This window comes from Lichenostomus cassidix, chromosome 6, assembly GCF_008360975.1.
Source record: "Lichenostomus cassidix isolate B80296 chromosome 6, HeHo_3.0, whole genome shotgun sequence".
Classification (NCBI taxonomy): domain Eukaryota; kingdom Metazoa; phylum Chordata; class Aves; order Passeriformes; family Meliphagidae; genus Lichenostomus; species Lichenostomus cassidix.
In genome coordinates, this window is record NC_139487.1 from 12,505,253 (window position 1) to 12,521,472 (window position 16,220).

The window sequence follows — 16,220 nt, forward strand, 5'->3', positions numbered from 1 at the left end:
GCCAAGATCCCCTTTCCCAGGAGTCCACGGCCACAAACTCCGGGACCAAACGTTCCCACTCTGCCGCCCAGTGTCTGCCACTCTTTCACCCCCCAGAGCCCTGTGCGCACCCAGTGCTCACTTTATAAGGCCGAGACAGGCGGTGATTTTTTTTTTTTTGCGGTGGGGTCGGGGTGCGAGGGGGGGCTGGGGAAGAAGAAACTCCTCTTGTGTGCTCTTCTCTGCTGTCATTCACTGGGTTGCTCTCAGCATCCAACCAATGGAGAGTGAGGGCCTGCAGCCGTAGGCCCAGGGTAGGGTGATTGATGGGCAAGCGGGGCGGCGGGCGATCGCACTCGCAATCCGCCGCGCTCCGCTCCGCGGGGTTCCCGGCTCCCCACCGCCCGCCGCGGCCAGGGGTCCCCCGGGTACCCCTGTGCGCGTGTGTGTCCGTGCGTACGCGTGTGTGTCCTGGGTGAGAGGCTCCTGACGAGGGGTGGTTGTGTTTTGGCACCTGGGGTTGCTGGGTCTCATCGGAGCAGGACCAGTGTGAGTGGTCAGGGGTGTCGCGTCTCCTCTCCTGGAAGCTGTTGGGTGCGTTTGGCGCGGTTGTGTCTCCAGTGTCTGTGTCCTGTGCCGCGCTGGGCAAAGCTGTCGTGTCCCGGGCTGAGGGGGTGTTTCACTCTTGTGCATGGGCTGCGCATGGCTGTGCTGGTGTGTCTTCGTGCTGAGCGTGTGGCTGCCCTGTCCCGGCCGTGCGTGGCTCTGCTGGCTTTTCTTGGGGTGCTCGGCCGTCGTGCTATGGGACTGAGCGCGTAGCCGGCGTGTCCCGGCTGTGCGCGGCCCCGTTGCCGGTTTCGGGGCGGTGCGGGGCTGTGCGGAGCTGTGCCGCCCTGCCCGGGGCGGAGGTCCGGCACCGGTGCCCGGGCGGCGGCATGGAGCACCTCGGGGCTCACCACCTGCACCAAGGGCAAGCCGAGCCCATCAGCTTCGGTATCGACCAGATCCTCAACACGTCGGAGCCGGGCAGCTGCATGGTGTCGCACCCGCGGCTGCAGGACTCGGCGGACTACGGGCTGGGCTGCATCGTGGGCAGCGCCTATAACACGGTCACGGGTGGCTACGGGGCCAGCGGCGGCGCGGCCGGAGCCTACACCGGCACCTCCTGCAGCATGGGCGGCCTGCCCGGCTCCTACAACGTGAACATGGCGGTGAGCATGAACGGCAACACCTTGAGCTCGGCCGGCGGGGTGATCCGCGTCCCGGCCCATCGCCCCGTGGCCGGCGGAGTCCACCAGCCCCTCTCCGCCGCCGTGCCGACAGTGAACGGCATGAACAGTCTCACGGGGCTCACCTTCCCCTGGATGGAGAGCAACAGGCGGTACACAAAAGACAGGTTCACAGGTGAGTCGCGCCACCGGGACCCCCTTTTCCTCCCTGCTGCCGCTGTCCCGCTCCCTCCTCCGCCGCCCGGCCTCGGCGCGGAAACCGGTGCCCACAGGGGCACGCAGGATCCAGCCGGGGATCTCTCCGGCCGGGTGAAGAAAGCAGCCAGGATGGTCCTAGGCAGTCGGTCCGGGAGGAGGCCAGAAGCAAGACGGGGTGGGAAGTGAGGCGTATTCAGTGCCCCCTAAATGAGCTGTTTCCTTTTGTTTGTTTGTTTTAATATTTTGGTTGGTTTGATTGTTTGTATATGTGGTTCGGTTTTTGTTGTTGTTTTAGTTCCTTTTTTAAAATTTATTTATTCTTTTGGTGTAGTTTTTTTAAAATTATTTGTATTTTTTTCCGCGATGCGGCTTGGCAAAGACGGGCAAGGAGGAAAAGGGATGGCAAACTCCACACACCACCTCCTGCGAGTTCCTGCTACGGCTGCCCAATGCCTGCCGCCAGAGCCAATTGCCGGGGAAAGTTTCCTTCAAAACCGAGAGTTATTTGGGAGGCACGGCCGGCCCGGCCGGCGGGAAGGCAGACGGGCGGCCCCGGCCCTGGCCTGACCGGGAAGGCCGTCCCGTTGCCTTCCTTAACCGGGCTGGCTTTCCCCGGCTGCGGGTTTCGGCTCAGCCTTTTTCCCCACCAAAAGGGACTTTTTGCAGACCCGAGCAGAGCGGGGCTCGGGCTAGAGCCACTTCCCGGCCTCGCCGCCGCTTCCAGGTGTAGCTGGGCTAGTCTTTCGGCGCTAACAAAGCAAAAAACCGAACAACGAAAAGAAATAAATAAAAGAGACGCAAACAAACAAAGAAAAAAAAAGGAACGAAATTGTAACCGGGCAAAATCAGCGCCCGAATCGGCCCCTCTTCCCGAGGGCGGAAACCGAGGCCCGATTTTTGAAAGTTCCCGTTTAATTTCGACCCGAAGGCGCTGGGTTTGGGCACGGCCGCGTGTGGACGAACGGGCTGATCCCCTGGCAAGCACCTGACTGGATTTCACGCAATCTCTTCCTGGCTTAGACACAATGCGACTTTTCACTAATTATTTTTTTTTGGGGGTTGGAAAAAAAAATCAAACAAACCATATATATATATATATATTTTAAACAAAACAAAACCAAAAAAAGCAAACGAACAACGATTCGCAACTCCGGTTTCCACCGCGGGACTTTTCTTCCCTTATACGAGGCACTGGGGCCGGGGCCGATGGGGTTAGCGCCTGTCCCAAACGAAATTGTCTCGAGCTCGGTTGGCACGGAGCGCGGAGCCCCGGCCCGGCGCCAGGACCGGCTGCTGCTGCTGACCCCTCGCTCCCCGCCAGGCACTTGGCCGGGCAAGCGGTCGCTTTCCCCTCCGCCGGAGCCGAGCGGTGCTCGGCTGGTGCCCGCAGCACCCAGCAAAGGCCGCCTGCTCTTCCAGGCACCCGGGGCCGCCGCCGAGATTTTGCAGCCCGTGCGTGGGTGTCGGCGGGGAAGCGGCGGCTTAGCAAGCGGGGGTGGGGGTCCCCAGCCCAGCGGCCGGGAGCCGGAGCCCCTCTGCTGATGTGTCGCTGCTTGCTTCTTTGCCTCTCATCCCCCCTCCTCCCGTGTCCCCCCCAGTGGCCCTCTCACCCTTCACTGTAACACGCCGTATAGGTCACCCCTACCAGAACCGCACGCCCCCCAAGAAGAAGAAGCCGCGCACCTCCTTCACCCGCCTGCAGATTTGCGAGCTGGAGAAGCGCTTCCATCGGCAGAAATACCTGGCCTCGGCCGAGCGCGCTGCCCTGGCCAAGGCCCTCAAGATGACGGACGCCCAGGTGAAGACCTGGTTCCAGAACCGGCGCACCAAGTGGAGGTGAGGGACGGGGGGTCTCGGTGGATCGGGGTGGGGCAGCCCGGCTGGGGGGACAGACGTGGCTGCCAGCAGCTCTGCCGGGAGCATTGGTGGCTGAGCAGAGGCGTGCAAGCCGCGTGCGAGTGTGTGAATGTGAATGTGTGTGCACACGTGCGTGTGCATGCGCTGCGGTTTGTGCGTGTGCGTGCGCTGTGTGCACACCTGCGGGCGTGTGTGCAAGCAGGAAACGCGTGTGAAACTGCACGGTCGGTGTGAAGGCCACGCGTGGCCGGGTGTGCCCGCATGCAGTGTGTGTGTGCGAGGGAGTGTGAGTGCAAAACACAGCCCTGCGAGCGCGGTGTGTTGCGGGCCACCTGCGTATGTTACACCGCGTGTGCACACCAGAACTGCGTGTACGTGTGCGTGTACGCCACGGGGATGGATCTGTGTGTGCACACGTGTGCAGTGGGTGCAGTCAGTGCCACCAGTGGGTGCGGAGTGTCCCGCCCTCTGTCCCCGGCAGTGTGGGAGCCCCCGGCCCAGGGCTGTCGGAGTACCGCGCTCTGCACAGCGCGGAGATTTTCGTCCCCGCGGGGTTCGCGGCGCCTCTTTGCCCAAACGCTTTCTTTTTGTTCTGCTGCCGGGCGTGCCTGTAAAGCCGGAGAGGAAGAGAAGGCTGGGCTCACACGGAGCCTCCAGGGCTTCATCTCAGTGACCCTGCCCCTCCCAAGCTGCACCTTCCCGGGATGTTCCCGAGGGAGGCACCCCAGCCCTGAGAACATCCTCTGCCTTGGGCTGGGGACACGCACCCCGCAAGGGGGGAAAATGATGGGCAAGGGGGAGCTCCCTCAGCAGAGAAGGGCGGTGCTGCTGGGTGCTGAGCACTGGGTGCTGGAGGGTAGGCAGGCACTGCCTTCTTCAAAACGGGGGGAAAAGAGCTTCACCAGAGTCTTTCCAAGGGTTAATAGGACAGGAATTGCCTGAGGATGCAGGGGGTGGGTAAGAAATGGGGGACAAGGAACTTGAAACCAAAGATGTGTGTGAATCCTGAACCCCAGTGAATTCTTCCCTGGAGAGCCCATGGAAGAGCAATTCCCCAAGTGTTAGGAAGTCTCTAGCAAGCTGGAGTGATGTCTGTTGGCCAGGAGCAGAATCCTGGAGGAGGAACAATCCTGCTGTAGCCTGCAAAACGGGGTCAGCTATGTCTTCTAACCAGGTTTCCTAAGGAAGTGAGGCAAATCCATCTGTCAATACTCTTTGCGTCTGTTGGCTAAATTCAGCCTCTCTTGGCAGAAGAGCAGAGGATACAAACCTATTCACGTGTTTTACAAAAAATAGCTGGGTAAAGAGAAACAAAATCCTGCTTCTGCCTAAGGGAAAGGCTGCAACCAGGCTTCAGCTGTAATTTTAGACATGGGAGAATCTCCAGCCTGAGCCAGAGGGACTGTAAGTTACAGGAATATAAGTTCTGCTTGTATGCATCTGTGCCTGCTGGGTGTTGCGATGGAGCTGTGGGTGCCCCTGGCTGACAGCACACCCAACTTGCTGCCTCAGGCCCCTGGGCTGGGTAGTGGGCTCTGAGTGGTTCCTGGAGCACTGGGTGCTAGAAGGAGCTGTTGCAGGCTCATCCTGAATGAGGCAGAGGGAAGTATCCAAGAAAAGAGAGCTGCTGTAAGCCCTCTGAGTGATTTAACTGCTTAAATGTAGACTGGGGAGGAAAAGCCTTGTCCCTGTCCCTTGCCTGGGTGTCTGTGCTCGGGTTGGGTGCTTGTGTGATCCTCTCCTCAGATTTGGGCTCTTGCTTTAGACACAGCCCTTTCCAGGCCGATTTGAACCTGCAAATCTGAGCCTGGTGCGAATCCATGACTAGATTAGCTGCTGCAGCCCCTGGGAGCTCACAGCCACCCTGGTGCTACTGACCACCCTGGGCTTGGGGCTCCCTTCCTCCTCCTGGAAGATCTCCTCATTGTGCAGGGAGTCATTAAATATTCATTGAGGCAGACACCGAGCTGCTCCCCAGGCTGCATGGGGATGCTGGTGCTGCTCTGAGCCCCCTCTTCCCGGGATGTCTGACATGAGATGTTGCCACAGTGTTTAGAACAGGGACTCCCAGGAGGGAACACTGGCCACATGTTTGGAGGCTTGGGTGCCCAGAGGCCCACTGCTGCCATCCAAACACCAGCCTGCTTCCCCATTGGCAGCCAGGCACCCCCTGCCCTGTGTTCTGAGATGTCACTGTGCAGATCAGAGCTGCCACTTCCAATTCCCACAGCCAAAGAGGATGAGACATCTCACATCCCCCTGCATTGCCAAATTAAAAAGCTGCCATTTCCTGTGTCACTGGTCCACTGAAGCTGCTGAGAGAGTGTTAGCTGTGCCTGGGGGTGTGAGGGAGAGAGGGGGTGCTTTGGGAATCGTTCTGGGACCAGCACTGTGAGTTTCTCCCAGGGTCTCCCAGCAGCATCAATGGAGGTGCCAGGTGAAGCAGTGGTGACTGCAAGCTGCAGACTTTAGTCTGACCCACCATCCAAGTAAACGGAAGTGGGATGTTCATTGTGGATATAAATGCATTCAGGCTGTTTTTACCTATCCCATTCTCTGCTCCTGGGCAGCCCAGAGCCAGGGCCCTACCAACACTGGAAAGAACCCCTTCTGGCCCCCTAACACCCTCTCTTCAGTGGGATCACTTCTGCTGATGTCACACCAAGCAGACACATGTCCAATCTGTTCTTAAAAACACTGTCCTTCACCTTTCCAGACAGTATACTCTGTGCTTTGATTTTTCTTACTGCAAAAAAATGTGTTTTTAGTGTTTAGCTGAACTTTTGCTGCCTGCCATGGGACTAGTTTTGCCTTCATCCCTGCTCTCAACAGCTGACCACTGCAGCCTGGCAGACGAGATGGCAAGCCTGGATGCTGGAAGGGGATGTCTGGGGTGACACTGCCCACCTCTCAGCTGTGTGGCACTGCCAGTCACTGTCTCACCTCATCCTGCTCCATGCTTCTCACTGTGACTCTGCATGGTTGGCTCTTGCTGTCAGACACAGAGCATGTTTTCAGGAGATCACAACTTTTTCAATGCTGTTGTGTGACACTTTGGGTGTTTTGTCTCTGCTGGGTATTTTTTTCCCGTGGGCAGAAAATAATACAGAGCTGTGGGCTGCTCCCAGCTCCCTTTGATCAGAGCAATTTTTGCTGAGGCCAGTAGGACAGACAGACCCAGTCCCCAGCTTATGGGATTTACTGGCCATTTGTGCTGGGAATGTGGGACCATGCCATGGCAAGGCACTGTCTTTTCCTACCCCTGCCCTCCCACAGCATGAGCACCCAGCACAACCTAATCTCTCTGGAGATACCCTTCCTTTGCTTCCCCAGGCCTCCCTAACCCCTCCTTCTCTCCTAGGAGGCAGACAGCAGAGGAGCGGGAGGCCGAGCGGCAGCAAGCAAATCGCATCCTCATGCAGCTGCAGCAGGAAGCCTTCCAAAAAACCATCAACCAGCCCATCCAAGCCGACCCCATCTGTGTCCACAACTCCTCTCTCTTCGCCCTCCAGAATCTCCAGCCTTGGTCTGATGACTCCACCAAGATCACCAGTGTCACCACTGTCGCCTCTGCTTGTGAATAAGTCTGGCACCCACTGGTGGCACGTACACCCTCCAACCGTGGGGCTGTCCCCAGGGGCACATGTGGTATTCTTGGTGAGACATGTAGCAACTCTGTTTCTCCCCAAGGAGGGCTGGAACCCCCTGATCCTCTGGCTACATGTGCATCCAACGTGTCCAGCTGGGGAAACCTTCCACAAGGACCGGAAAGAAGGGAAGCCACCCCAAAAACTCTCCCCAGCCATGGAGTTGCTGGAGCAGCAATGCTGTCTCACCTCCCCCCAACCCCTTTGTTCTTTTGAAAGTCTCCAGTGTCAACCCTGAACTTGCTGACGTGCTGCCAGACAAAAGCCCAGCCCTGACAGACACAGCCGCCGGCGCTCATCCAGCTGGGGGAGAGGAAAACTTCCTTAGGATTCTACTGGCAGTCGCATAAAATCTATGGTCATCCTTATACATCCATATATATATATATATTCATATATATATATATATGTATTTTGAACTGATGACTTGAAAGAAAAGGAGGAGGCTCCCTGGGAAGCCCGTCTCTGCTGTGAGCCTTCCCAGGCTGTCCGCACCGGAGACGTTCGGGGATGCAACAAATGGAGGAAACAGCAGCAATTTCTGCTTGTGCCAGATGGGAGCCCTTCAGATCTCACCTCGCTGTCTCTCCTCCCCTTTTTCATTAATTTTTTCTTGCGAGGGGGGAACAAGAGAAGGATCTGACAGACTCCTGAGGACGGTAAATATGATATCTCAATTGTATGAAGAGCCCAAACAGTCCCCGGCTGCCACGGACTCTGTGCCCATCAGCGTGTATTTTAATAATGAGAAGACCTGGGTGGCAGTTTGCGGGGGTAATGCAGTTTCTTTCCATGGAATATTTCCATATAATTTGCAAAATGTTGTCCAATGTTTTATTTTATCCGTTTCCCGTTAGAAGGCAGTTCCTGACAACAAAAAATCGATTTCACTCTCAGCCATTTAACTTAGTTTTTCTTTTAATTGTACCAAGAGAATGAGACACAATTAAACAAAGCACTTCTAACAAATGCCAGGAATATATAGATATATATATATATATACACAGTATATATTTTTCAGTTACTTATAATCTAAAACAGTACGGCAAATTTAAGCAGTTAGTACAAACAAGCAACCAGAAAACCTATTTTCAGTGAGATTTTTAAAGGCATTCATTTGTTTGCTTTTGTTTGTTTTTGTTTTTATTTTTAAGTTATGCACTTACAAGGTGTTTTATGTGTATTCATTTTATAAAGTGCTTGTGTAATTTATGTGGAAACGAAAAAGAAAATAAAAAATCTCTGGGGTACTGAATAAATCATTTAAAGCCTTGCTGTTCCCTGTCTATTAGTTCTCTGAGAGGAGACAGCATATCACAACTACTGCTGAAGCCTGTGCTATTAAAAAAAAAAAAAAGAAAATAGAGTTAGCATTTCTATTTGACTTTGCTCAGGTCCGTTTGGCTTTGGAAGCTCCAGATGCAATATGCTGTGTTTTAATCCCTGGTCTGTAAACATTTTCAGGCTTCAATCCAGCAGAGCATTTAGCACGTGCTTTAATCAAAGCCTTTCTGGGGGCTTGCTGGGGATGGCAGGGGCTGTGCAGGGGCTTAGCCTTAAACTCATGAGGAATAATTTCTTGAATAAGACCTTGGAGTGAGGTCTCATCTGGGCTGAGGCAGATCTACAGATATTTTTGTCTGAAACTGAATATGTAAAGCGGAATTTGAATATAAAGAAATGCGCAAGAGTACATTTTAGAGACAATCTCACAAGGCATTATTCTGGGGACACTGCTTTCCATTCATACTCAGCCTTGCTGCAGGACATCATCCCCAACTTGGCAAGCCTTTCTCAGAGGAAAAACCAAACCAGTGGTAAAACTCTCATTAGCTTTCTTGGGGGACACTCCCAGCCCTACGGCTGGCTGCAGCCTGGTGTTTCCTTCCAGCACTGGGAATTGCTGAGTGAAGGATGTTGGAGGATATGATTGAAAAGGACAGGCAGCCATAAGCAGTGTCAGGGACCCCTGATGTGGCCCTGGGGTCCAGGCTGCCTGTGGGACATCTACAACAAAATACCCCAAACCTTTGGTACCTGGTGGTTGATGTGCTCCTGCAGGCTGGGTCCTCTGGGTGCAGCATTGTTGGGGAGTTTGTTAAGGGGGCAGATGAATAGCCTGCTTTATCCAAAATCTGCTGTTGTAGGACTGGGCTGACAATTTATGGTGCTGCAGGATTTTCCCATTCTGCAGTCCAATGTGTATGAGAACACAGAGAAACATCTGCAGCAATGGAGAGACAAGAAGCCAAAAAAAGAAAAAAAAAGATAAAACACAGGAAAATATGGAACTTGGAGAACATTAATTTTTGGAGATATGTTTAAAAGAGATTGATTACTGCCAAAAAACTACTAAAATAAAATAACTTGTATTTTTTCCAACATAAATTTCAGGGAAGTCTTTTGTTTGAATTCTGTTTCATACTACATACAGATTTTTCAATGCTGATTGAGCTAATTATTTAACACACACCCAACTTTGTCTACAAAGATAAACTCTTTCAGGAGGTGTTTCTGTGTACAAATCATTAATGGCTTACAGTTTGTTGCAGTGTATTTTTTTGTTTTCAGGGTTTCTGCGTAGGAAAAAGCACCAACTACAAAATAATAATAATAATAAAAAGGATGATAGGACTCACTGTTGATATTAAAACTGTTTTCTATTTTATTATTATGAAACATCAATATTGTAAAATGTAATTCTAAGACAGCCATTTTATAATATCCACCTTATTCAGTTCATAATCCAAAATGTTCTCCAGCAAAGTTGAGCATATGATAATGCACAGTTGAGTGACTATGTTTAAATAGAATATTTAGCTATACCTAATTCTCAAAACTGGTGACTTCCTCCTTTTCTTATCAATCTTTCCTGTTAAGAAAAAAAAAAAAAGACCAAAAGGGAAAAAAGAAATCTTGATATGAAATGAGAATATATGTTACATTGGAACCAGAAAAACAGTTGCCTGGTCTTTCTTGTCCCTGGAAAAATTGCTTCTGGAGGAGTTTTCTCTTAAAATATTTCACTTGGCTTCATTTTAAAAATTGGTTTAGTGGCAGAAGGTGTTTTTGATATCTGCATATGTGCTTCCAGTTATTAATATGATGATTTGTACCTAGACAATAAAAGTTGTCTCAAATATGATGGAATTAAATCAATAAGTAATGACATGAAACAATGACACGTAATGTTATGTTTTGTAGACTGACATCACCTCAGCTGTATCCTGGGGCCATCCATATCACATTGAGGGCTGATTTAATTTTTTGTATTATACTTATTTGGGAGCAGGAATAAAATTGCATTAAGATGCCTTGAAAGTCATTTCCCCCTCCCCTCGCTCTCAAAATAAAGCAAATCCAAAACATGAAATGGGAGTCAGGGAGAAATGTTTTTCTGCTGTTTGCCTGTATCTAGGAAATACAGACCATGGTAGAGTGGCTTTGGTCTGGAGGGGAAAAGCCTGTGTGATGCTTGCAGCTGAAGGCACAGGAGCATCACAGGGGACCACACTGTGGTTGTGCCCATCTCTCTCACCCACACTGCTGCCAAGGATTGAGAGCTATCATTCATTCGTTTGGGTTGGCTATGGATGTGCTGAGCTTTTGAAGGCAAAATCTGGAGAGGGGGAAATCACTGTCTTTGCTTGAGCAACTGAAGTATTAAACATCTGTGTGGAGCTGGAAGAGACAAAGCCCAACGGGATGGGCTGTGGTTGTCTGTGTTTGGTCCCAGCTCAGCAAACTATGAGGGCACGAGGGAACCAGAGGTCTGGCCCCCATTTAGCCAATTAGTTGAGCACATGAGTCATCCAAATGAATATCAGTTGGTTTATCTCTGCTGAGGGATGGCCTAGGAAAAGGCTGAAGGGTCTTTGCTGGAGCCTTCCACCTAGAGCAGAGCCTGCAGTTGTGCTTTTCCCTGGGCACAGGGCAGCACATTTGATCCCTGCAGTACACCCATGCCCCGGTTTCTGCACAAGTACTACATGCAGCTTTTCTTGGGCTGCATTATCCTGTCTACAGGGCATTTTTAATATACTTTAAGTTATTTTTCCTGCAGTAACAGCATCAGTGAGAGTCACCTGTAAGTGGCATTTGCTGGAGAAAGGCTGAGGCGAGTGTATGTATCCTCTAATACGGTTTGTATCATTGATAATGAAAGGAGGCACTGACCCTACAATCACCCATAGACAGGATAATTTTCATTATCTCACTGGCATTGCAGATTGGTATTTTTAAATCTGCTCCTGATTAACCAACAGAATAAAAAGAGCTTAAAACTGGGGCTGCTGCCTCAGCACGGAGGCAGAGGGAGCCCATCCTCATGGAGGCAGCCCCTCCTCACCGCCGAGGCCAGCTCACAGACACTCGGGGCTAGATGGGGTAGAAAACCCAAACCAATCGACTGAAAAACTGAAAATGGCTTTGCTGAAAACTGTTTGGGTTACAATAAAAAGCCATTCCTCTCTGGGGTTCCGGGACAGCTGGAAGTTTTTGAATTAATCTATTTTTTTCCCCTGCCAGAAGCAGACTGGCTGAGTGACACTGATTTCTTTGTGCAACAGTCAGCTTTGATGGCCACTTGTTTGAAAAACATTTGTGAAATAGCATTTGGAATTATCAAATTCTCCTGGGTGAAAATTTTATAAATTAGAAGGTCTTAAATTGTGGAAAAAATGTAGAATTTTTTAAAAACAAATATTAAAGAGAGAAAAAAGCACACAAAACTATAGATTATCACAACAAACTTCTGTTGGAGTCACACCAGATTTTTTTTCAGATCTTTTGTTTGTGCAGCTAACCATGATTTTGATTTTTTAAAAATTATTATTATTGTCTCTGGTACAGTAGGATGTGAATGAGTCAGTGCTTGTCAAAGATTAGGACAGTGCTTTTTTCCCTTATTCCTTCCCATTAATCAGAAACCCTTTGTTACTGGTGGTTTTAAATTAATTCTATACATTTATTCAAGTCACACCTAAAACAGGTTCTATTGAATAAAACTATTCAAAGAGTTGTGTTAGTTGTTTTTGGTTTTTTTCCTGACCAGAATAATCTTGATTTATCCAAGTCTAGAAAATAATTTTTAGCTTGTGTCTGGCTTTTTGTTTTGTTGTTGTTGCAGCTAGTTGCGGTAAGCATACGGCTGGCTCCAGCAGCTTTCAGCTCTCTAGCTCCAGGTCACACACCAGCCTCCAGCCCAACCACTGTGTGCTGAAGGTGTGCAATCCCAGAGAGCTGCAATCCCCTGCCCTGTGCTCCCCCGGGGCTGGAAGTTCAGCACTTACCCTCAGCTCAGCTGCCTTTTGTCTTTCTGCTTCGGAGGCAAAAATAAAATGAGAAGAAATGAGGAGTCTTCGCTCTGGTTTTTGAGCAGGAAGGAGCAAAGCTTGAGAAAACTCGTTTTTTCGCTGCCTGTAAAGAATGTGAACCCGCTGGTCTGAGCGCTGCGGTTAGCTGTCTGTCTTTCCTAGACTGCAAATGTCTAAAAATAACAAAGCAGTGATTAAAAAATATCAATCAATATATACTTTTTTTAACTACAGTTGGGAAGCGCTGCAAAGACAGGAACAGATGAAAACATGGAGAAAAGCTTTGTTTCCCAGGGTCTTTCCTGTCTCAGCAAGAGGAAATTTTTGGAAAATCATTATGTTTAGCAATTGTTCCCTGCTGTTGTGAAGCTTTTAGACACGTGCCAGGGCTCACCAGACTCTCCCTCTCTAGGTACTCATCTAGAACGTGTCTAGTTTGCAATGCCAGTGCTCAGCAGGAGTTAAACTGAGCCTGGGCTGTCAGGGATGTTGGACATAGATGTGCTGACAGGCAGGGCTTCACCCCAGATCTCCCTACGTAAGGTGACAAAGGGCAAGAAGAGGTATAGGTGGGGACAGGGCTTGCTCAGGGTCATGGTGAGGAAGCGATCACAAGTGCACTGAGTTGTGGCCAGGCCTCTGCACTTCCCCCAAGGCCAGGCTGGGGAAGGAGAGGATAAAGGCCAGCAGGTCCTGGAGAGCCATGATGGACCACAAAAATGCTCTTTTGAGAGCTGCAGGAAGAAAGGCACTGAATCTGCAGGCCAGTGGAGTTTGAGGGTGAGCAGTGAGGGGCACCTTGGGGTCCTGATCCAGTGGGAGCCTGGCTTGGGCAGAGGAGGGCTGTTCCCAAGCAGAGACCATAGCCAGCTTGCCTGGCCCTGTGCTGGTGGTGTGCACTGGAGGGTCTTGCAGGGTCTGGAGATGTCATATCACGGGAATGCTGCTGAAACGCAGGACCTGTCTCTGGCTTTCCACAGTGACACAGTTGTGGAGTGTGGTGGTAGCTGCTGGGCCATATCCAGGGCACTTCCCTCCTTCCAGGATCAAGCTCCAGGAAGTTTTATGTGCATTTACAACACTGCTGGGTTTCTGCCACTGCCAGGCTGTGCTGCACTGCCATTGGAGGGACACCTGCAGCCACAAAGGGGCATGTCCTGGGCACCCTGCCCTCTGATGTGACCACTCACAGAGCCAAGTGAGGGAGCTGTGGTGAGGGCATTTCCCACTCACCCCCATTCACACAGAAACGCTTGAAAAGGTCTGGCTTTCACTTTGGGATGGAGTGAAAACAAATGTTGTAACCTTATCAGTTGTTATGACAGGTCTGAAACCTGCCTTGGCTGTGGCTCATAGCACCACATCCAGAGGCAGGAGCTGGGATGCAGAGCAGAGCCTGCTCTCTGTGGGGCAAGGCACCAGACATCTGTTGGTGTAGCCACCACTGCTCCCATGCACTCTCCCTCCAGACTCGGTCCTTTGAGGATGTGAGGATCTGAGTAGAGCCATCTCACACACCTCAGGGAGAAGCCAGACTTGGAGCAGTCAGGTAGGGAAAGCAGGTCTCATGCTGGAACCCCAGGGTGCACATTTGTGCATCAGTCCCTGGGGAAACACACCACAGCCATGGCAGAGAAAGCACAGAGACAGGCAGAGACACACCTTTAATGTTATCCAGCGGAAAGGATTTCCTGAATGACCTTGAGGCCACAGGCACTGCCAAACGAGGTGAGGACTGAGGGACTGTGTCCTGTTGCTGAGCATCTCCTGTGTCTCAGGAGCTGGTTTCACTCCCTTCTCTGCCAACAATTGGGATTGCAGGAGGTAACTCCAGCATCACTCCCCTTCCTGGATGAAGCCCCGACTGTTGCTGATGGCTTGGCCCAAACTAGCTCTGGTGGGACAAGAGGAGTGGAGACCCCCTCACACAAGAGATGGGGTGGGGGACTGGGTGAGTACTGCCTGGCGCTTTTAGAGATGCTGCCTTGTATGGAATTTACCCCATGGTCCTTTTTTCCTTTCCTTGTGTCCCATCCCTCCCTTCAGTCTCAGAAACCTTTAATTTGCCATTATTTAAGGCTATGGGTGTTTCCTAGGTGGAAGCCAGAGAACCTCAAACCTCTCTGCAGCAGATGGAAAGGGATGCTTGGCTGTCCGGTTTCCCCCATAGGATGGGGTCTAGGGGAAGATAACCCTTACCGCAAGTGCTTTGAGGCACATAGGGGTCAAAGTTATGGGTGTTTCTCCCAGAATGCATGGCACTGCCCCTTACAGGTGACTTTGGCGGACGGTGACCCACAGAGCTGCCCAGAACGGCAGGACGTGAAACACTGTCCCGGTGACAACCTCTCAGGCCAGGGGTCAGCACCCATGGGCGAGTTAGGCAAGCAGGACTGGGTTGGACACCCTGCCCCTCTCGTCGCCGCTGTGCCGTGCGGGGGGAAGCTGCCGGGGAGCATCCCTGCTCGCCCCGGGGCCGCCCGGGAGGGATCGGCGGGCACCGAGCTCCATCTAGGGGTCAGGGAGCGCCTGGCGAGCGCTCCGCTCGTCCCTCCGGCACCGGCTACAGCCCGGCCGGGGGTGACCACGGGCAGCCGAGCCCCCGGGAAACCAGCGGATGTGCCAGACTGGGAGCACTGGGTGCTCGGGATGAAGCGCAGCCAAGCCCAGCCCCGAGAGCGTCCTTGGAGACGCAGCCTGTCCCTGAAGGGGACATAGAGTGTGAATAATTTAGGTTGGAAAAGACCTCACAGATCATGGAGGCCAACCATTAACGTGCGAGGTGCACCACTAAACCATGTCCTTAAGCACCACATGCTTTCTTCTTGGATAAAGCCAGCCCTAAGAAATTCAAGGGATGGATTCCCCTCAGTTCATTATTTCCCACTGGGATTAGGAAGTGTGATTTTCCATAGGATATCCCATGTGCTGATGCTTCTTGTGCTGGGTAAATTGCAGGATGTTTGGGGGCACTGGGCAGTGCCAGGATGGAGTGTGTGATGTGTGCAGGGCCACTGCTCAGGGGTTACAGCCACACTGAGAACACAAAGCTGGGGCCTCTGACTCCCCGAGCTCCAGCAAGGCATAGAGAAAGGGGTCTGGCTCCATCCCTCTCCTGGCTACACATCCCTGCCTCTTGGCTCTGGGAGTGCAGTAAGCACTGGGGACAAGCCGCTGAGATTTTTAAGCACAGAGGGATGAGCTTTGATCAGAACAGGTGGCTGCAGCAACTCTCTAGGACAGCCATGAGGCTGCTTGCATTCATCAAAAGAGAAAAAATATGAACTCAAGAAATGCTAAAGCAGATAAATAAGGAAGAAATTATTTTTATCTTTGTGACGAACAAAATCGATAAAACTCAAGGAAACCACCTGTATTTTATTATCCCATATTCATATATTTAATCTATTAAAACAACAGTCTGGGGTGAGCTGCAGGAAATCAAAGCACTTAGTGGTGCAGACACAAACCTTCTCTCCTCCTTCCCCAAAGGTGATTTGAACCAGTTCAAGCAAATGTGTCTTTGTCTCTTAAAATAATTATGCGATTTAAAGGCACTTTTCCCTGACTCACATCAAATTACATTAATGGGGGCTGCTTGTGTGTGTCTGTGTGTGTCAGTTTAACAAGTTATTGCTTTTTAAAGCCGCATTTATAGCCCAGTATTCACCAGAAAAGTAATTCTCTATGAGAAGGGATTATTTGTGTTCCACCATCACTTGGCATTTATTCCACAGAGCATTTAGTAGTGAATGGTTCCCAGAGGGCAGAGGCCAAAATGTAATCTAAAAAAATACATTGAAATTTGGGATAAACATCCTCTGTATGGTCTACCAGCTGTGAACTTTCTCTGCCTAATTGGTTTTGTCCTCTCTGGTCCAGTCTTGGCCATGCTCTTGGCCCTCCTCAAGGTCAGGCTGAAATCTGCCCTCCCTGCCTGTGTTTTCCCCGTGGCCCTGCCCCAAATGGGATTTCTCTGGGGCTGAGAAGAGCTG

General features: G+C 51.3%; 1 protein-coding gene across 2 annotated transcripts; it reads left to right on the forward strand.

Moving 5' to 3' along the window:
* Positions 1–188: 188 nt before the first annotated feature.
* On the forward strand, positions 189–8,183 carry TLX1 (T cell leukemia homeobox 1). Of its 2 annotated transcripts, none has more exons than XM_085064987.1 (3): positions 189–1,383; positions 3,005–3,242; positions 6,625–8,183. In XM_085064987.1, exons 1-3 carry the CDS (start codon positions 915–917, stop codon positions 6,845–6,847), a joined length of 930 nt encoding a protein of 309 aa, XP_084921113.1. In that variant the 5' UTR covers positions 189–914; the 3' UTR covers positions 6,848–8,183. The 2 variants fall into 2 exon arrangements, with proteins under 2 accessions (XP_084921113.1, XP_084921114.1); XM_085064988.1 differs by having other exon boundaries at positions 194–1,383; positions 3,041–3,242.
* The last annotated feature ends 8,037 nt before the right edge of the window (positions 8,184–16,220 follow it).

Excerpts from the sequence above, each read along its gene's own strand:
- TLX1 (XM_085064987.1), top strand. The coding sequence starts at position 915 with ATGGAGCACCTCGGGGCTCACCACCTGCACCAAGGGCAAGCCGAGCCC. Across the intron at positions 1,384-3,004 it reads CACAAAAGACAGGTTCACAG|TGGCCCTCTCACCCTTCACT; the intron begins GTGAGTCGCGCC and ends TGTCCCCCCCAG. Across the intron at positions 3,243-6,624 it reads AACCGGCGCACCAAGTGGAG|GAGGCAGACAGCAGAGGAGC; the intron begins GTGAGGGACGGG and ends CTTCTCTCCTAG.